Source organism: Syngnathus typhle, linkage group LG5, assembly GCF_033458585.1.
Source record: "Syngnathus typhle isolate RoL2023-S1 ecotype Sweden linkage group LG5, RoL_Styp_1.0, whole genome shotgun sequence".
Classification (NCBI taxonomy): domain Eukaryota; kingdom Metazoa; phylum Chordata; class Actinopteri; order Syngnathiformes; family Syngnathidae; genus Syngnathus; species Syngnathus typhle.
Window position 1 is genome coordinate 4421698 of NC_083742.1, and position 22800 is coordinate 4444497.

At 41.5% G+C, this 22800-nt stretch overlaps 1 protein-coding gene across 4 annotated transcripts in view; it reads right to left on the reverse strand.

Moving 5' to 3' along the window:
- pnpla7b (patatin-like phospholipase domain containing 7b) overlaps positions 1-22800 on the reverse strand; it is a 70235-nt gene that overhangs the window by 18012 nt on the left and 29423 nt on the right. For all 4 annotated transcript variants that reach the window (XM_061277594.1, XM_061277593.1, XM_061277596.1 and 1 more), the window contains 7 exons: positions 13312-13389; positions 12581-12786; positions 12338-12469; positions 8807-8930; positions 8520-8709; positions 8176-8325; positions 1297-1360 (listed from right to left, as the gene is read on the reverse strand). In XM_061277594.1, coding sequence (XP_061133578.1) covers positions 1297-1360; positions 8176-8325; positions 8520-8709; positions 8807-8930; positions 12338-12469; positions 12581-12786; positions 13312-13389 — 944 coding nt within the window. The remainder of the gene's footprint in view (positions 1-1296; positions 1361-8175; positions 8326-8519; positions 8710-8806; positions 8931-12337; positions 12470-12580; positions 12787-13311; positions 13390-22800) is intronic.

Sequence of the window (22800 nt, forward strand, 5' to 3'; positions counted from 1 at the left end):
GGCTGTACTTCCTGAGATAGCTCAAGAAGTTCAACCTGCCGCGAGAGCTTCTGAAGACCTTCTACACTGCCATCATCCAGTCTGTCCTCTGCACCACTGTCTGGTTTGGATCGGCCTCCAAACAAGGCAAGCACAGACTGCAACGGACAATCAAGGCTGTAGAAAAGATCATTGGAATCAACCTCCCATCTATCCAAGACTTCTACCTGTTCAGGACCAGGAAACGTGCAACTAACATCTCTACAGACCCATCTCACCCAGGTTGCAGTTTGTTTGAACTACTCCCCTCCGGACGGCATTATAGAGCTCGGTACGCCAAAACCAGCAGACACAGAGACAGCTTCTTCCCCCAGGCTGTTGCTTTGATGAACTCACACCACTCTTAGAGTCTCAGATTCATTACTGTGCAATAACATCCTGCTCTTCGCACCTTTTTTGAATTTGTCTACACTGTTTTTGCCATTTTTCACATGTCCTGAGTGTTGTTAGTCACCGAAATGTTGAACAGAGGGTGTGTTTTACCGAAGTCAAATTCCTTGTTTGGCACGCTCAAACATGGCGAATAAAAAAACTCTTGAATCTCTTGAATCTTGAATTTTGGAAAGTAAATCAGGAGTTTAAAAATATTTTCTAAATTTCAGCTACGGCACTGTCACAATAATGCAACCGGCGCCGTGCAGTTGCGCGGTCGGCGACGTGCTACGGTTGCGCGTTTGGCGGTGCGCTGCAATTGGGCGATCGGACAAAATTGCACAAATGAAAAAATGCTTAAAAAAGTCTTGGAATGGATTAAAAAACATTCCATTATTTGTGATGGGAAAAATAGATTCGGAATTTGACCGATTCGCTTCTCGAACCGCCTTCTGTTACGGATTGTGGTCGAAAACCGAGGCGTGACTGTATTATATTCACCTTGGTAGCCCACCAAGCAGGAATATTTTTTTAACAAAACTGTTGAAATTGAGTGATGAAATTAATGGTTTTGGGGTTGCTATACTGCCAAAATCCAGGAGTTTCCAGGGAGCTTTTCCCCCTGAGCCCTCTCCGGGGCGTTGCCCCTGTGGTTACCTGTCTTGTACTTAAGTCTTGTCTGCGTGTCACTCCCTTTCAGATCGTTCTGTTAGCCCGTCCTGTTTGCCCATCCTGTCAGTTCCTGTTTGTTACTGCCGGTTAGTCCTACCATGCTCTCCTGCTTGTTTGTTCCCCTCAGTAAACCTTGGTCCAAGATGCATTTGGTTGACCTGCTCCATTCTGTACGTGACATACCAATTGAATTGTTAAATTTCTCTCTTGTACCTGTCCAAAGCAGCAGAGCCCAGGCGCTGTTTAATTATGTCACTTGTCAGGAGTAATGTAGGCCCTATGGAAAACAAGGATAGATAATACAGAATTAAAACTTCAGCAATGGATGCATCCATTCCCTCAACTCGTTGATGACGCAATTGCAAGACTCTGAGTAGAGAAGCCCAGACTTTGGAACAGGTGGAGATGCTATATTTTCTTTTGTTTGTGTATTGAAAATATCTAAGGAACTTAAATCAAATATTTTTTGGGTGTGGCGTTATAATTATCGAATAGAGATCAACCTTTTCGTATTCCTCATTTTCCTGCATTTCGAAATAAATTTTAGATTACCGTATTTTGCGCCCTATTAGGCGCACCGGGGTATAAAGGGCACCTTCAATGAACGGCCCATTTTAAAACTTTGTTCATATATAAGGCGCACCGGACTATAAGGCGCATAAAATAGAAGCTTTACTGCAACAAACTGAGGTTGACTAGGGTTGCGGTATGCACCCACTAGCCAATAACCAACGAACCCTCTGTAAACAATCGCGTTTCTCAAACAATCTCCTATAAAATGATTGGAACTGACTAAAGTTCGATCTAACGCATTTGTACTACTTACCTATGTTTCCCTTCCATATCGATCCGTAGATTTACTTGAAACATTAACAGAGCAGCCTATTTTGACATGAAATAGCCTCGCGCGTATAGCAGCTATCGTTATAGCATTAGCCATCCGCAAAAACCCATGACCCTCAGCTCGCAATCTCCCATGAGCCTCAGCAAAGTGTAAACAATCGCGTTTCGCAAACGATCTCCTCTAAAATGATCAGAACTGACTAAAGTTCAATCTAACGCATTGGTACTACTTACCTATGTTTTCCTTCCATATCGATCCGTAGATTTACTCGAAACATGAACAGAGCAGCCTATTTTGACATGAAATAGCCTCGCGCGTATAGCAGCTATCGTTATAGCATTAGCCATCCGCAAAAACTCATGACCCTCAGCTCGCAATCTCCCATGAGCCTCAGCAAAGTGTAAACAATCGCGTTTCTCAAACGTTCTCCTATAAAATGATCAGAACTGACTAAAGTTCGATGAAATAGCCTCGCGCGTATAGCAGCTATTCGGTGACGCCCCCTGACTACAGTTACCGTAATGTTGGGAAGCGATGCGACCTTGTAATTTACTAGTCGTACTAAAACGTACTAAAACATTTTGGCAGAGCACTGTGTACAACCAGTATGGATCAACAAATTCATCACTTGATCCATATATAAGGCGCACCGGACTATAAGGCGCACTATCGACTTTTGATAAAAATCTAGGTTTTTAGGTGCGCCTTATAGGGCGGAAAATACGGTACTCTTTCATTAATTTCACTAATCCTGTCGCACGGTGTGCTGGAGCCTATCCCAGCTGACTTTGGGCAAAAGACGGAGTACACCCTGAACTGGTTGCCAGCCAATCGCAACCAATTTCACCCACATACATACCGTCACTGAGTGGGAAACAATCCAGCGCAGCTCACACACAAGTCACCATCAGTGACTTACTTTAGGTTATTGTACTATATATTTGTTTGTTTTCTTGGCCTTGGAGTATTGCTGTACATTTCTGTCATATAGACCAGTGGTCCCCAACCACCACTTGGTACCGGGCCGCCAAGCCGCACAGAATGGTTTTCCCGGTCACGTGACATGTTTCCCCAGTCGAGCCCGCAAAGCTAATACGTATGTGGCGACAGGCTAACTAACCAGGCAATGAAGCATTCAAAACTGCTTCAACACATGGAGACCAAGCATCCTGCAATAAAAGACAAACCTTAATCACCTCGGGTGTCATTGTCTCCGATTACGTCTAGATGGGACCGGCTCGTTTCTGAGAAACAAACTCAGTGCTCCCACTAATTCAACGTAATGGTGAGTTTTATTTTTGTCATTTGTACTTGTTTTTATGTCAGTCGTATCATTTTATTTTATCGTATTTATATATTTATTATAAATGTATTATTTATTTATTTATTTATTTATTTATTTATTTATATAAATGTATTATTTATTTATATAAATGCTGGTCCGCGAAAATATTTCTGACATGTAACCGGTCCGTGGCGCAAAAAAGGTTGGGGACCACTGACCACTATGGCATAGGTGTCAAACTCAAGGCCCGGGGGGCAGATACAGCCGACCACATCATTTTATGTGAACCCGCAAAGACAAATTTTGCATCGACTTCGTCATTACTATAATTATAAATTGTCTTCACTTTTTAAAAATAGAAATATTGCTAGCAATTGTTACCATTCATCTTTTTAAACAATTTGAACAGTTTTGACTAGTCTCTGATTTCAAAACTACCGTATTTTTCGGAGTATAAATCGCGGTATTTTTCATAGTGTGGGTGGGGGGGCGACTTATACTCAGGAGCGACTTATATGTGAAATTATTTACCGTAATTTTCGGACTTTAAGTCGCTCCGGAGTATAAGTCGCACCAGCCATAAAATGCCCAAAAATGTGAAAAAAAACATATATAAGTCGCTCCGGAGTATAAGTCGCATTTTGGGGGGCAATTTATTCAACAAAACCCAACACCAAGAACAGACATGAACGAGCAACAACAGGCTAAACGATACGGTATGCTAACGTGACAAACACAAACAAGGAGCTGAGAACGGGCCTGACGTAACATCCAGTTATTTAAAAAAAACTATTACATAAATAACACGTTTATAAAACCATCTGTGTCACTCCAATTCATTAAATCCATCGATCGTCCTTTGTCAACAATGTCGTGTGCCGCGCCGCAGTTCAAATTATTCCACAGGCCCATACAACGATACATAAACTATATTTTAAATAACTATCATATAAACAACAATATTATCAAACCATTTGTGTCACTCCAAATCATTAAATCTATCGATCGAATTTCTCGTCCTTTATGTCATCCTGGTGACAGAGGACATGTCCAGAGGATATGGCGCTTTAAAGTGTTAATTGCCGTTTTTTTCCGTGTATAATGCGCCCCCATGTATAATACGCACCCTAAAAATGGCATGTTGATACTGGAAAAAAGCCTGTACCCATGTATAATACGCACCCAATTTTATTTTTTAATTATTATTATTTTTTTAAGTCCCAATGATCGTCACATTGGGAGGCAATGGGTCCCATTTTTATAGTCTTTGGTATGGTCTTAACTAGGCTGGATGTAATTCTTTTTTGTTGGCGTTGATTTCTCCGACTGCCCGTAAAGGCACCACCGCGATCAGTGCGCACATGTGAAAAAGGCGTGCGGACGTGAAAAAGGCGGCTCTGTATGGGAGAGACGTTGAAGAGGAATAAAAACACCCTTGGAAACCAAAACTTGCCCCTCGTCGTGACTCGGAGCCGCAACAAATGTTTCGGATTTGTGTAGGGTACATTGTGACAGCAAACGAGCAGGTGATCGAGCAAGCGTCTGATACGAGAGCATTGCGGTCGTATGGAGCGTGTTTGAAGTGAACAGCAGAGACGAAAGGAACAAGGCAAAGTGTTGTGAAATAAAATATTACCTGTAATACGCATTTTGTTATTTGCTGATTGAAACTGCTAATTAAACTGTGAATTGAAACTAATAGGTAGAGAACTGAACTCTCGCTCTTTATATAGCTGACGTATCTTGCGCATCCGTTCTGCGCATCTGTAATGGCGGCCTCCGTATGATATCCGGTTTGCGATGGAGATTAAAAACCAAACAATATTTGACAATAACACACCATCAAGGATTGCACCATCGCATCAAACGATGTGTCGTCAATTATGAATTTTACTGACTAAGTGTGTTGGGCAGGATGGCTGAATGCGATGCGCGATTGACAACAAACAAGAAGAAAGGTGATTTCAAGTTTTATTTTGAGGGAGATTTGTCATGTCTCGTCCCCAGTTTTGCTATGTGTCTAGGTTGCCATAGTTTCTGTTCGCGTCGCCCCTCCCTTCCTGTGTCACCTCAAACAATGTAACGTGTTTTGTATTTAAGTCCTGTCTGCCCCTTGCTCACCGTCGGATCATTGCATGTGTTACTGTCATGATGTCTGTTTGGTTTCTTTTCCTGTCTTTGGTAATGTCACCCTGTCTTTTTGTTCCACGTCTTTGTCGGTCAGTCCTGTTGTTGGTTTTGTTGTACCATGATTTTCTTAAAAAAATAAAATAAATAAAAAATAAATAAATTATTAAAAAAGAAATTTAAAAAAAATTGTACCCATGTATAATGCGCACCCCAGATTTTAGGACAATGAATTAGTTAAATTTCGCGCATTATACACGGAAAAAAACGGTACTTTATTTGATTTTTTTCTCTCTATTTTTCATGTTTTGAATATGTTCAAGATAAAGATATCAAAGCATGTGAAGTGATCAACTATACTAAAAATAACATGCGAAGTGGTCAACTATACTTGTAAGTAAGTGATGTGTTAATGATCAAGTAAAAATTTGTGAAAAAAAACATATATAAATCGCTCCTAGTATAAGTCGCCCCTCCACCCAAACTATGAAAAAAAATGCGACTTATAGTCCGATAATTACGGTACAAATTTTTACTTTATCTTTAACACATTACTTACTTACTAGTATAGTTGATCACTTAACATGTTATTTTCACTTTAAACCGCATGAGGGCGCACTATGGCTGTGGAATAATTGGAGCCTCACTGACAATGAGTTCCATTCATTTACTTCCAGAGTCAGGAGATTTTATGATTTGAAATGTTATCATCTGAAAATGGCCTTCAAAATAAAGCACCCTACCTCAAATCAAAGCACGGCTGAATAACATGAATAACATTGAGAATTGTTAACACATACTGTAAATATTAGGGGTGTAACGATTCATCGATACACATCGATTAATCGATATAATGCTCTACGATTTATTGGCATCGATGCTAAACGTAAACATCGATTTATATCGCCGTGTTTGACCTCGGACATTAGACGCGACTTTATTTTGAAATCCAGTTCATTGTTGCTTGCTTCCTCTTTCCGGGAGCAGTGCGCGGCGTTGTTGTGTTGTGAGCAGAGCAGGCACGTGAAAGGGGAGTCGACAACTAGTACGCGGCTCCTGGGCTGGTGCTATGGCTAGTGTCCAAAAAGACGAGGAAATTTGCTTCCCTTTAGGCTTCAAGTCATTCGTTTGGAAGCACTTTGGATTCCAAAGAAAAGATGGCTCAACGTTCAAGACACGTGCAGTTTGTAAATCCTGGCATGCGGTGATCAAATATTCAGGGACCACAAATCTCGCCGCACATTTAAAGAAAAACCACGACATCAAAGTCCAGTGTTAAAATAAGCACTTTGTATACTACAATACTCTTGTAATTTCCTAAATAAAGAGTTTGCAGTACCTTGTTGATTTTGCGTATGAATTGTTATAAATCAGGATATTGTTCTATATTTTTTATTTTAAAATATATATATATCGACGTAGAGCACTATATCGTGATATATCGTGAATGAATCGCAGCAGGCTTTAAGATATCGGCAAATATCGTATCGTAGTTCTTTGTATCGATATATCGTATCGTGACAAAACCCGCGATTTACACCCCTAGTAAATATCTTTTTAGAACAGCTTTTATTATCATAACAATTTTAATAACAAGGTACAAGTGTACATACTGTAAATATGTTTTTAGAACAGTTTTGTTATAACGATTTTTCTATAACAAGGTATAACACTCTTAGATGTGTATTTAGAACTCTTATTATATATTTTTTTTTTATAAAAAGGTACAAGTGTATGCACTGCAATTGTGTGGGCACTCCCTGCCTTCTGCTGACGAGTGGGCCACATTCGTGCTATAATTCCTCAATTTTAAAGTTTTATTTTGAATCTTGTTTTCTTTTTAATGTGGGAAAAAGAAATCTGCGATTTAGTGAAACCGCGATAAACGAACCGCGCTGTAGCAAGGGATTACTGTAATTTGAACTGTAACTGACGACTAGTCCGACGTCAGCGGCGCACACGCGCCCTTGTTTAGATAAAGGACGAAGGATTCGATCGATGAATTTAATGACTTGGACAGAGATAGTTTGATAAAATTGTTTTTTATAATTATTTGGGCCTGTGGAATAATTTGAACTGCAACTGACAACGAGTCCGACGTCAGCGGCGCAGCCCACACGCGGCGTTGTTTACATAAAGGACGAAGAATTCGATTGATGGATTTAATGATTTGGAGGGACACATATGGTTTGATAAAGGTGCTATTTATGTTATAGTTATTTGGATAACTGTTAATGTTACATCAGGCCCGTTCTCAGCTCCTCGTTTGTGTTTATGTCACGTTAGCACACCGTATCATTTAGCCTGTTGTTCTGGTTCATGTCTGTTCTTGGTGTTGGATTTTGTCAAACAAATTTCCCCCAAAATACTCCGGTGCGACTTATATATGTTTTTTTCCCATTATTGTACATTTTATGGCTGATGCGACTTATATTCCGGAGCGACTTTTAGTCCGAAAAATACGGTAGTTATTCACCAGTTTGCCGTCTAGCCTATACTGCAAATAATATAAGGCATTGACAGTCATAATGACCCTCCAAGGGAAACTATGACTACAATGCGGCCCGCGACAAAAGTGAGTTTGACAACCCTGGACTATGGGGATGTGTCAAACGCTGATAAATACCAAAAAATTGTCTACAATTGGATGGTTCATCTTGGTCGAAGAGTGTTATTCAAGTGTGCTGCTGTAAATTAGGCTACATTTTCAATTTATCTTTTTATTGTACTCATTACAAAATGGGGAAAAGCCAATTTAAGCGAGTTGTGTGAAACATTGTCTGTTTATGTGCACAAAGATGCTTAAAAGAAATAAGGGTCACACAAATGATCGTACCAATACCACTAAGTGCATGCTGCAGCTCCAAGGTGAAGGCCATGAGAGGAATCTCATCAGAAACAGGCAAAATGGCCACAGTGGACAGGTTGGTGACAGGATTACCAGCATCCCACTTACTATTTGCTGTGTGGAGGGGGAGACTTCTAGCTGAAAATCAAAAGAAATAAACATTTCAGTACATTACACTATTGAGTGCTATCTTAAGGTATCTTAATCTCGGCCACACATAAGCAGTTTGTTTTCTGGGCACAGCTGTAGAATCAATGCAATGCTTTATTGTTTGTGTGGGTTGTTTGGGTCTAGTCCCCACAATTTGAAATTACAGCCTTTGTAGTACATACCAGCCAGGGGTCCATTGACCTGCTGCATATTGCCCAAGATCTTCTGTCCCAGCAAATGAATCAGCCTGGTGACAACCTGAGGATAGCGCCTCTTAATTGAGTTGAGAGCGCCTTCAGGCAGCTTGGCCAGCTCAGAGTCCCTCACAGCGTGGACCGTAGTGGCTCGGTTCATGTGGGTCAGGGCCTCAACCTAGTATATAATTCACATTTCACGCCCAATGACAAGTTGTCATTGTCAAACTTTGAGACCTAAGCAACCCTATATCTAAAAATCTTTGAAAACTCACCACGCCAATTAGGTCCCCGCGACCATACTCTCCTGCAAGCTCCTTCTTCCCATTATCCTTTGCAATGACAGAGCGCAAACGGCCACTGAGGACAATAAAGGTGCTGTCGGACTTTTCTCCTTGTCTACATCCAATCAGAGAAGATATAATTTACAGTTCTTTCATCCATATTAATAATTATAATGGCATTTTTATACTTACATAAGCATCAAGATGGTATTGACAAGAATTAATGCAATATTGTTTCTCATACAGAATATCATACTTTATCATATAAGTAGGTATTTATATTTTCTTCAAACTTTTAGATTTGTGATTCCATCGCAAGGCTCAAAAGCACAAAGGTGACAGATATTGTTTTAATTGCTGCACGTCGGTTTGTCCGTAGGCAGGATTAAACAAAATACTGTACTACACACATTACCCTTTTCCAGAAGTATAGAAGAAAGAAGCATTGGGGAGCCAAAAAGCCTTAAATTTTTAATGATTTTTTCAATAAATCATGGCAGGGTTATTATTGACTCTGTTCTTTGAGGTGTGTCAAATTTACAAAACATTTTTTGTTTTAGAAGACTTGAAGATATTTTTCAAAATTTAAGTTTGAGTGACAGCCTTTGAAATTTGCAATAGTGGCAGGCTAATAGACGTACCGTAATTTTCGGACTATAAGTCACGGTTTTTTTCATAGTTTGGGTGGGGGGGCGACTTATAATAAGGAGCGACTTATATGTGATTTAACCCGCAATAAACGATGAAAAATAATAATAAAGTGAAACCGCGATAAACGAACCGCGATGTAGCAAGGGATTACTGTAATTTGAATTTCAAGTGACGTCAGTAGCGCGACGCGGCGTGGCGCGGCGGTTGTTTACATAAAGTACAAAGATTGATCACGGGATGACGAAGACGACAAAGGGCCCCACGTACTACCGGCATCATTAGCGGCTTTGTTTCTAAGTGACACGGCGAACGAAGAGTTTGAAGGATTTAAGGATTTGGAGTGACACACAAGGTTTGAAAAACTATTATGGCTTTTGCCCACGCCCGGTCCTACTCGAAGGAGCTCTCTTTCACGTCCGTGGATTGAAGTCGGGGGCCGGCGCTCGGCCGAGTGGCTGTCCAGGGACGGTGGATGGGGCTCGATCATGGCTTTTACGCACGCCCGGTCCTACTCTACCGAGCTGTCTTTCACCTCTGTGGATGGAAGTCGAGGGCCGGCGCTCGGCCGGGTGGCTGTCCGGGGACGGTGGATGGGGCTCGGTCATGGCTTTTACGCACGCCCGGTCCTATTCTATGGAGCTCTCTTCCACCTCCGTGGCTGGAAGTCCACGCCGCCACACGCCTGGAAATTTGTTTTGTTTAATAAAGAGCCGTTTACCAAACCCACGTCTTTCCTTGAACTTTGTTAACACTACAATATAGTTATATAGTAGATCTGTGGAATAACGACGTTAGGGCACACGCGCGGCGTTGTTGACGAAGGACGAGGAATTTGATCGATAGATTTAATGATTTAGAGTGCACAGATGATTTGATAATACTATTGCTTATATAATAGTTATTTGATATATAATTTACATATCGTTATATGGGCCTGTGGAATATTTTGAAGTGCAAGGGCCGTCAGCGGCGCGCACCCATTGTTGACATAAAGGACGATCAATGGATTTAATGAACTGGAGTGACACAGATGGTTTTATTAATGTGTTATTTATGTAATAGTTTTTTGAATAACTCTGAATGTTGCGTCAGGCCTGGTCTCAGCTCTTCGTTTGTGTTTGTCACGTTAGCTTACCTATCGTTTAGCCCAGGGGTGGGCAAACTACGGCCCGCGGGCCACATCCGGCCCACGGGACCGTTTAATCCGGCCCGCCAACCCTGAACAAATTGTATTATTAAACTTTTTTTTTTTTTTGGTCATTTTGCCTGCAATGACTGCGTTTTCCCAGTAGATGGCGAAGCGCTCGCCTGCGCATTTACTACCAGAAGCCGTATCAGAAAGCTCGGTGCACACTCACAAGTGCGTGTACGTACTCAGTAGTACGGACTTGGCGCACTCTCGCTCTATTCGTATCAGTCACGAATTTAGAGCGTGGGCTTTGACGACAGCATTCTTATAATTCGCGCGCTGAGCTTTCAGATGCAGTTTTGCGCTAAAGCCACCCACAAACCTTCCCCTGGAATCCTTCCATTAAAATGAGTGGCCCGAAAAAAAGAAGTGAGTGCCGAATGTTAAAAAAGAGTGGCCAATTTGGCTCGACGTACGCGACGTGACGTTCAGCCACATCAACATCAACCCGTCACAGATCAAGGTAAACGGACCAACACCTCGGATCTCGCCTAAGAATTGCCACAACAAATTTTACTCCAGACTATGACGCACTAGCAAAAAAGGGAGACCAACAACACTGTTCCCACTGAAAATGAACGGGGGGCTCTCAAGTTTATTGTAAAAAAATGCATTTTGAATATGATTTGTACACATAGCAGGGATTGAAACTAGCGACCATTCTCATTTTCAAACAATGCAGGATGCTCAAGGACATTGATGCACCACCTATTTGCGACTAATCTTAACCTGTAAAGTTCTTAAGGCTTACTTTAAGGAGGTGTTTCCCGTTTCCTCACCTCTGTTACCAGGTGTTTGCGAGTTAAAACTCTGCTCTGATTTTCAGATACCCCTCACCGTGTTGCTGTTTTGATTACTTTATTTGGATGTATGCTTTCACCGATTCTTCAAGATGATATATTTGGTCAGAATGTTTGCCGTTTGATGTGATCTCATAAGATAAACATCTTTCATTAATCTGACCTGCAGGCACTGAAGTGATGGAGACTGTTATTCATAATAACAGTGTCGTATTTTATGAGAATCACTGATAGCAGTTTTTTTGTGAATTATTATTTTTTTAGTGCTGTTAATAAATGCATTTGTTTTCAAAAAAATTGTTTGGAATATCCATGCTTTACTACCTACTAAAGGCCAAGATCTTTTATGCAATGACCTTTACAGGTCGCTTATATGACTTCACACAACGCCTACGTCCATCTGCTCCTGGTCCGGCCCTCCGGTCCAAATTTAGAACCCAGTTCGGCCCGCGAGTCAAAAAGTTTGCCCACCCCTGGTTTAGCCTGTTGTTGCTCGTTCATGACTGTTCTTGGTGTTGGATTTTGTCGAATAAATTGCCCCCCAAAATGCGACTTATACTCCGGAGCGACTTATATATGTTTTTTTTTCACATTTTGGGGCATTTTATGGCTGATGCGACTTGTACTCCGGAGCGACTTATAGTCCGAAAATTACGGTACCTCCAAATAAGCCAAATAATGATAGATCTAATTTGAAAAAAATCTGTCCGTTTTCAGATAATCAGTGCTTGGCAGTCTACATCTGTTTGTTTTTTACAGACACCAGACAAGTCTTCAGAGAAGCAAATTTGTGAACATGAAACATGTAACAATAAATCATGAACCAAGGCTAAATCAACTGGCCCCAAAAAGTAATACGTTCATCACTGTCTTGAAAGATACCTGTAGACAGCACGGCCAGCCTCCAAAGCCATCCAGTCCAAGGCAAAGTCAATCTGCCTGACAAAGGGTGACACCCTCTTCACTACCGTATGCGCTACATTCAACACAACTCTAGGCTCCTCACGCATTATCCTGCAAAGAAAAAAAAAACGAAAGGGAAAAAAAAGCTGCTTGCAGCATAAACTTTTAGAGAAAATAATAGGGTTCCATTATGGCTAAAACAAGTTGTTTGGATGGGCTTACTCATAAAAGTGAGCCTTTGAAATGGAGAGGAAGGTGCAGTCTTTGTGAGCACGTGTGGTGAAGATAAGAGGTTCCCCCGTGAGCACAGCTAGATGTCCCACTATCTCTCCTGGGTGGGTCACAAAAAGAAGCGTCTCCTCCTCGCGGTCAATCATACGCTGGTACACATGGAGTAAACCTGAGATGACAAATGCCACACTCACATCCTGCAAGTAAGGGAAGGGAAACCGATAAGAAAAGTACCAACAATGGGACAATTTCAGAAAGTTGGAAAATTGATAATACACTGTAAAGCAATGGTTCCCAAACTTTTGCAGGCTGGCGCCCCCTTGGCTCCCCAGTGAATTCCTAGCCCCCCCCCCCCCCATACACACAGACACATGTGGAAACAAACACCTCTTTCTTGATATTTGGTATGCTGCAATTTGAAAAGAGAAAGGTTAAACACAATAGTGTATTTCACAAATAAAACCCAATTTAGTAAACCAATTTATTTTTTAGCAGTTTTAACTGTTTCAGCAACATAGAATGGTAAATAAACATTCCACCAGTAACCTTCATTGTCTCACACTTAATATTAATGGGATGGATGTGCTTGGTGTACAAATCGTCAAACAAACGTTCAAACTTCTGACTTCGGACTGCCGCCCTCCTACCGCCCCCCCAGATCTTTCCACCGCCCCACCGCTCACTTTGGGAACCACTGCTGTAAAGGGTGTTGCTCTGAATACCTGGTCTCCTTGGTGGGCCACAACCGAATTAGCTTTGACCTGGCGAAAAGTCACCCTACCCTCCAGTAAACCAGGATCCTGAGAACATTTAAAAGACATTATAATAAACACTATGATGATAAATCATTTGCAACATATTACATATAACAGATAATTTTAGTAGTTTCCTTTTACCCAAAGGGTAACACGGAAGCACATCAGAAGAAAGAGAATTAAAAACCTTTATAAAAACAAAGGTTTAAAGCAACAACATTTTTGTACGTGGGAAGGTTGGTTTAATTCCAATCCATTTTTTCCTGATCAGGGTGAGGAGTAGTCCAATAAAAATTTAGGACTATAAGGCAGATAGAAATCTTAATAAGATTTGTACCAATGTTGTTTCCTTTGAGGTGGTGGTGGTTGGCTTTGTGATTAGCCTAAATCTGACAAGTTAGACAGCACAGGCTTTTTATTTTCATTATTACTCTTATTGTTTAGTGTCTCAATGAATCTTTATTTATACCACATTTACTAACTGGAGGTTACATGGCTGTGATGGTTGAATTTCTCTCCAGGAATTAAGTACTCATTCTGAATCTTATCAAATTGATTTGTATTTACCGTAATTTTCGGACTAAAAGTCGCTCTGGAATATAGGTCGCATTAGCCATAAAATGCACAATAACGTGAAAAGAAACATATATAAGTTGCTCCGGAGTATAAATCTCATTTTGGGGGGAAATTTACACATTTATAAAACCATCTGTGTCACTCCAATTCATTAAATCCATCGATCGTCCTTTATGCCAACATAAATGCGGGCCGCTGACGGCGCTTGCACTTCAAAAAATCCACAGACCCATATAACGATGTATGAATTAGATATCAAATACCGTAATTTTTGGACTATAAGTCGCGTTTTTTTTCATAGTTTGGGTGTGAGGGCGACTTATACTGAGGAGCGAGTTATATGTGAATTTTTTCAAAAATTTGCAAAATTCCAAAAAAAAAAGCAAGGGATTACTGTAATTTGAATTTCAAGTAACGTCAGTGGCGCGGTGCGGCGGTTGTTCACATAAAGGACAAAGATTCGATCACAGGATGACGAAGATGACGAAGGGCCCCACGTACTACCGGCATCATTAGCGGCTTTCTTTCTAAGTGACACGGAAGACGAAGAGTTTGAAGGATTTAAGGATTTGGAGGGACACAGAAGGTTTAAAAAACTATTATGGGTTTTACGCACGCCCAGTCCTACTCCACGGAGCTTTCTTTCACCTCCATGAATTGAAGTCGGGGGCCGGCGCTCGGCCGGGTGGCTGTTCAGGGACGGTGGATGGGGCTCGGACATGGCTTTTACGCACGCCCAGTCCTACTCTACGGAGCTCTCTTTCACCTCCGTGGAGGGAAGTCGTGGGCCGGCCTATGTCGGGTGGCTGTCCGAGGACGGTGGATGGGGCTCGGACATGGCTTTTACGCACGCCCGGTCCTATTCTATGGAGCTCTCTTCCACCTCCGTGGCTGGAAGTGCCACCTCCGGGAATGGAAGTCCACACCGCCACACACTCGACGCCGGTGCTTGGGGCCGTGTGGTGGTGAACTATTTAAGTTATAGTTCTTTGATATATTTCATTCCGTATAGCAACTTGTATATGGGTTTATCGTTATAGTTCAGTACTTATTTACACGTTGAACTCTTGTTTTGTTAAATAAAGGGCCGTTTACCAAACCCACGTCTTTCCTTGTACTTTGTTAACGCTATAATATAGTTATATACTAGATCTGTGGAATAACGACGAGCCTGACGTCAGGGCGCACGCGCGGCGTTGTTGACAAAGGACAAGGAATTTGATCGATGGATTTAATGATTTGGAGTGACACAGATGGTTTGATTATATTGTTGTTTATGTGATAGTTATTTTATAGGGGTGTAAATCGCGGGTTTTGTCACGATACGATACAATATCGATATAAAGAACTTCGATACGATATTTGCCGATATCTTAAAGCCTGCTGCGATTCATTCACGATATATCGCGATATAGTGCTCTACGATCGATATATTTTTTTTTTAATAAAAAATATAGAACAATATCCTGATTTATAACAATTCATACGCAAAATCAACAAGGTACTGCAAACTCTTTATTTAGGAAATTACAAGAGTATTGTAGTATACAAATTGCTTACTTAAACACTTAACTTTGATGTCGTGTTTTTTCTTTAAATGTGCGGCGAGATTTGTGCTCCCTGAATATTTGATCACCCCATGGCAGGATTTACAAACTGCACGTGTCTTGTCCGTTGAGCCATCTTTTCTTTGGAATCCAAAGTGCTTCCAAACGAATGACTTGAAGCCTAAAGGGGAGCAAATTTCCTCGTCTTTTTGGACACTAGCCATAGCACCAGCCCAGGAGCCGCGTACTAGTTGTCGCCTCCCCTTTTACGTGCGTGCTCTCCTCACAACACAACACGCGCGCACTGCTCCCGGAAAGAGGAAGCAAGCAACAATGAACTGGATTTCAAAATAAAGTCGCGTCTAATGTCCGAGGTCAAACACGGCGATATAAATCGATGTTTACCTTTAGCATCGATACCAATAAATCGTAGAGCATTATATCGATTAATCGATGTGTATCGATGTATCGTTACACCCCTATTATTTTATATATATATGTACTAGGGGTGTAACGCGGGTTTTGTCACGATACGATATCATATCGATACAAAGAGTTACGATACGATATTTGCCCATATCTTAAAGCCTACTGAGATTCATTCACAATACATCACGATATAGTGCTCTACGATCGATATAGAACAATATCCTGATTTATAACAATTCATACGCAAAATCAACAACGTACTGCAAACTCTTTATTTAGGAAATTACAAAGTGCTTCCAAACGAATGACTTGAAGCCCAAAGGGGAACGAATTTCCTCGTCTTCTTGGACACTAGCCATAGCACCAGCCCAGGAGCCGCATAGTTGTCGGCTCCCCTTTCACGTGCCTGCTCTGCTCACAACACAACATGCCGCGCACTGCTCCCGGAAAGAGGAAGCAAGCAACAATGAACTGGATTTCAAAATAAAGTCGCATCTAATGTCCGAGGTCAAAAACGGGCGATATAGATCGATGTTTACTAGGGGTGTAACGATACATCGATACACATCGATTAATCGATATAATGCTCTACGATTCATTGGCATCGATGCTAAAGGTAAACATCGATTTATATCGCCGTGTTTGACCTCGGACATTAGACGCGACTTTATTTTGAAATCCAGTTCATTGTTGCTTGCTTCCTCTTTCCGGGAGCAGTGCGCCCGGCATTGTTGTGGTGTGAGCAGAGCAGGCACGTGAAAGGGGAGGCGACAACTAGTACGCGGCTCCTGGGCTGGTGCTATGGCTAGTGTCCAAAAAGACGAGGACATTTGCTCCCCTTTAGGCTTCAAGTCATTCGTTTGGAAGCACTTTGGATTCCAAAGAAAAGATGGCTTAACGGACAAGACACGTGCAGTTTGTAAATCCTGCCATGCGGTGATCAAATATTCAGGGAGCACAAATCTCGCCGCACATTTAAAGAAAAAACACGACATCAAAGTTCAGTGTTAAAGTAAGCAATTTGTATACTACAATACTCTTGTAATTTCCTAAATAAAGAGTTTGCAGTACCTTGTTGATTTTGCGTATGAATTGTTATAAATCAGGATATTGTTCTATATTTTTTATAAAAAAATAAATAAATCGATCGTAGAGCACTATATCGCGATATATCGTGAATGAATCGCAGCAGGCTTTAAGATATCGGCAAATATCGTATCGTAGTTCTTTATATCGATATTATATCGTATTGTGACAAAACCCGCGATTTACACCCCTAATGTTTACGTTTAGCATCGATGCCAACAAATCGTAGAGCATTATATCGATTAATCGATGTGTATCGATGAATCGTTACACCCCTAATATGTACTTTATATATCATTATATGGGTCTGTGGAATATTTAGACGTCAGCGGCGCGGCGCATACGCGGCGCATACGCGGCATCGTTTCCATAAAGGACGATCGATGGATTTAATGAATTGGAGTGACACAGATGGTTTTATAAACGTGTTATTTATGTAATAGTTATTTGAATAACTCTGAATGTTACGTCAGGCCCGTTCTCAGCTCTTCGTTTGTGTTTATGTCAAGTTAGCATCGTTTAGCCTGTTGTTCCTCGTTCATGTCTGTTCCTGGTGTTGGATTTTGTCGAATAAATGTCCCCCAACATGCGACTTGTACTCCGGAGTGACTTATATATGTTTTTTTTTCACATTATTGAGCATTTTATGGCTAATGCGACCCATATTCCGGAGCGACTTTTAGTCCAAAAATGACAGTAGCTATTATATAAGCAATAATATTATCAAACCATCTGTGCACTCTAAATCATTAAATCCATCGATCAAATTTCTCGTCCTTTGTCACCAACGTCAGCCTCGTCGTTATTCCACAGATCTAGTATATAATAGGGGTGTAACGATACATCGATACACATCGATTAATCGATATTATGCTCTACGATTTATTGGCATCGATGCTAAAGGTAAACATCGATTTATATCGCCGTGTTTGACCTCGGACATTAGACGCGACTTTATTTTGAAATACAGTTCATTGTTGCTTGCTTCCTCTTCCGGGAGCAGGGAGCAGTGCGCGGCGTTGTTGTGTTGTGAGCAGAGCACGCACGTGAAAGGGGAGGCGACAACTAGTACGCAGCTCCTGGGCTGGTGCTATGGCTAGTCTCCAAAAAGACGAGGAAATTTGCTCCCCTTTAGGCTTCAAGTCATTCGTTTGGAAGCACTTTGGATTCCAAAGAAAAGATGGCTCAACGGACAAGACACGTGCAGTTTGTAAATCCTGCCATGCGGTGATCAAATATTCAGGGAGCACAAATCTCGCCGCACATTTAAAGAAAAAACACGACATCAAAGTTCAGTGTTAAAGTAAGCAATTTGTATACTACAATACTCTTGTAATTTCCTAAATAAAGAGTTTGCAGTACCTTGTTGATTTTGCGTATGAATTGTTATAAATCAGGATATTGTTCTATATTTTTTATAAAAAAATAAATAAATCGATCGTAGAGCACTATATCGCGATATATCGTGATTGAATCGCAGCAGGCTTTAAGATATCGGCAAATATCGTATCGAAGTTCTTTATATCGATATTATATCGTATCGTGACAAAACCCACGATTCACACCCCTAGTATATAACTATATTGTAGCGTTAACAAAGTACGAGGAAAGACGTGGGTTTGGTAAACGGCTCTTTATTTAACAAAACAAACTTCCAGGCGTGTGGCGGCGTGGACTTCTAGGCACGGAGGTGGAAGAGAGATCTATAGAATAGGACCCGGCGTGCGTGAAAGCCATGACCGAGCCCCATTCGCCGTCCCCGGACAGCCACCCGGCCGAGGGCCGGCCCCCGACTTCTATCCACGGAGGTGAAAGAGAGCTCCGTAGAGTAGGACCGGCCATGCATAAAAGCCATAATAGTTTTTCAAACCTTCTGTGTCACTCCAAATCCTTAAATCCTTCAAACTCTTCGTCCTCCATGTCACTTAGAAACAAAGCCGCTAATGATGTCGGTAGTACGTGGGGCCCTTCGTCATCTTCGTCATCCCGTGATCAATCTTTGTCCTTTTTGTAAACAACCGCCGCGCCACTGACGTTACTTGAAATTCAAATTACAGTAATCCTTTGCTACACCGCGGTTCGTTTATTGCGGGTTAAATCACATATAAGTCGCTCCTTATTATAAGTCGCTTCCTCCCCACCCAAACTATAGAAAAAACCGCGACTTATAGTCCGAAAACTACGGTATAGATTTTGCCTGATGGGAGGAGAATGAATGATTGATAAAAGGGGTGACAGGATTCCTCTGTGATCAGGGTGGCTTTCTTCATAACAGAGCACTCATACAAATTGGACTGTGGAGCTTGTGGTGAACTATTTACAGTGATCCCTTGGTCCAGAAGTCTCTTTCTGCACTTTTATCCCCCAACTTGTACCTTCCTGTAAATCGAGCTGTTGTTACATGCAGTTTCTCACACGTGAGATTAATAAAGTTCCTCTTATCTTATCTTATCTTACTTCACGTTTCATTTATCGCTACATTGCGGATTTTTTTTCTAAATTAAAAAAACATTTAAAATTCAAAATAAGACTTCTAAATTGAGGAACCGTGTCTAACCTTTAAGACAATGTAATATTGCTCCAAATGTTCGTTTACATTCCTTTAGAAGTCCGTTTTCGCGTGTTAGCACGATTGCGAATTAGCATCTTTCCGCTAACTCGTAAACCTGCCCAGTACTTCTTGTTGGTGACCGTACTTCGCGGATTTCACTTATCGTGGGTGGTTTTTGGAACCAATTATCCGCGATAAACGAGGGATTTTTCAGATCAGAAAAAGTGGTATGAAGATTTAATGTTGAATGGAATATACATATGTGAATGGTAGAGCAACAGAACCGTTTGAGGGAAAATTACTTACACCCCCATGAATTTGATTACATTAACTCTGTGAATGGCCTCTTCATCCGAATGGATCTGAAATTGAGTTCCCAAACAAGGTTATTTAGTTTTACTCAAGTTTAATGCCATTTTATTTACATATAACCAATGATTTACTTTGATCACTTCTGTAGTAATGGTCTTGCATTCAGTGTTATAAATTATTATAAACAAAAGAAAGAACAAAAAAAATATTATCATCTGAGAATAAAATAATACACATTCGATGACTTGATAGAGAGAGAATAGATAATATATGTGGTTTATGGTCTATATATGGTCTCTAATAATGATGGTGATGATAATAATAATAATAATATTGTTACATACTATACGCATATAGAATCAAATGTGTTCAACTAAGTAATAGTAATACTTAAAAAGAAAACTGTCATCTGACTACTTGTATGTAGTGATGGGCAACTGAAGCCTTCTGAACCTTTGAAGCTTTCCATCTAGCTGGCTCACAAAAGGTTTCAGCACGTGTTCACAAAATAACTGGAATCAAAACACCAAAATTATGTCTTCTGTGGTTTATTTGTGTAATCTGTTAAACGATTATTTGTGGTCAATGATATGGTATGAAATGAACAAATGAAATGAGATGTTTGTGTTTAAAAGACAGATTGTGATATTAATGTTGTGTTCATGAAATATGCATTTTTGCCTTACTGTAAAGGAATTGTCAATTATTGTCAATATTTATCTGTTGGACATTTCACAAGACCAATGTTTTCATGTGTAATCAATGATATCATTTCCCAAAAATGAATCACGCTTCGATACACGCTTCCGTGCTGGATTGCTTGACACATTTTGACCCATCACTACTTGTATCAAAAAAGTAGCATGTTAGATTCAAGATTCAAGATTCAAGAGTTTTTTATTCGCCATGTTTGAGCGTGCCAAACAAGGAATTTGACTTCGGTAGAAACACACCCTCTGTTCAACATTTAGGTGACTAACAACATTCAGGACATGTGAATAATGCAAAAACAGTGTAGACAAATTCAAGAAGGTGTGAGGAGCAGGATGTTATTGCACAGTAATGTCTCTGAGACTCTATGAGTGGTGTGAGTTCATCAGAGCAACAGCCTGGGGGAAGAAGCTGTCTCTGTGTCTGCTGGTTTTGGCGTACCGAGCTCTATAACGCCGTCCGGAGGGGAGTAGTTCAAACAGACTGCAACCCGGGTGAGAAGGGTCTGTAGAGATGTTCCTTGCCCGATTCCTGGTCCTGGACAGGTACAAGTCTTGGATAGATGGGAGGTTGATTCCAATGATCTTTTCTGCAGTTCTGATTGTCCGTTGTAGTCTGTGCTTGTCTTGTTTGGAGGCCGATCCAAACCAGACAGTGATGGAGGTGCAGAGGACAGACTGGATGATGGCAGTGTAGAAGGTCTTCAGAAGCTCTCGCGGCAGGTTGAACTTCTTGAGCTGTCTCAGGAAGTACAGCCTCTGCTGGGCCTTCTTCCGGACAGAGTCTATGTGGCCGGTCCATTTCAGGTCCCGAGAGATTGTGGTTCCCAGGAACTTGAAGGTGTCTGTGGAAAGAATAGTATTACTGCGGATAGTGAGGGGTAAAAGTGGTGAAGGGTCTCGCCTGAAATCCACTGTCATCTCCACGGTCTTGAGCGGGTTCAGCTCCAGATGGTTTTACTCAAGCATTAGTAGCATTAGTACTCAATAATGTGCATATTTGAAAGTAACACACTACTTTTTTTTTTGTTAAAGTCCCAATGATCGTCACACACACATCTGGGTGTGGTGAAATTTGTCCTCTGCATTTAACCCATCCCCATGTGATTTTGATCCATCCCCTGGGGGAGAGGGGAGCAGTGAGCAGCGGTGCCGCGCTCGGGAATCATTTGGTGACCTAACCCGCCAATTGATTGATTGATTGATTGATTGATTGAATATTTATTGATCCCCAGGGGTGGGGAAATTCAGGCCCCAGCAGTATTCATACCACAGAGTGGGTATACAAAAGACGCACAAATGGCATGAGCGCAACTCAACAGGCTCTCATAAGGCTGCCACACAACGGCGCCACAAAGAAAGCCAGAAAGTGCTCAAGATAAAAGCCATCAAAGCAAAACAAAGATAAAAGACAAAGGAAAAAAAGTAACTGTGGCCAACCAGCACCCCTCAATACAAGAGAACACCCCAAAACACACTAAATAGCCTCCACGGGGTCCATAGACAGGTGTAGGGGCAGTCCAGTTCAACGGCGCCCAATGGACCGTGGTCGTGAATCGGTGAAAAACATCACAAAGCAGGCAAACGTGTGAGCAGCGTCCTGGGCACCCAGTCGGGTGCACGTGCAGATGGTCACCACGGGGCTAGCATGGCGAAAGTCGTTGGTTCCGACGAGCACGAGGGAGCGGACTCCCCACAGGGGTTGCGGCTGCAAGGCCAAGGCGGGGGACCCGGTCATCACTGCCCGGATAAGCAGGAAGCCGCCGTAGAGTTACGCCGGTCTCGACCGATGATCCCGGTCCCAGGAAGAAAAAAAAAAAAAAATACAAAATATCCGATCCGAAGAGATACTGAGGTGCGGTAGAAGGCACCAGCATCGCCGAATGGACAAAAAGACAGAAAGAAAAAGGAGAAAAGAAAGAAATAAAGAGGAAAAGAGAGAACACTGCTGGGAGGCAGCCACTTACGGCGCCATACCGAAAGAAAACCCTTAATGCTGAGTGCCAAGCAGGGAGGCAATGGGTCCCATTTTTATAATCTTTGGTATGAACCCACAACCTTCCAGTCTCAGGGCGGACACTCTACCACTAGACCACTGAGCTTAGTAACATGTTAAAGATATCACTGTTTGACTGCGGCTGTATCATTACACCTTTTACCATTCCCACAGCTCTATTTTTACTTGCAAACCACAAACACAACCCCTGAGGGTCAATCACCTTGTGACATATTAAAAACAACAACA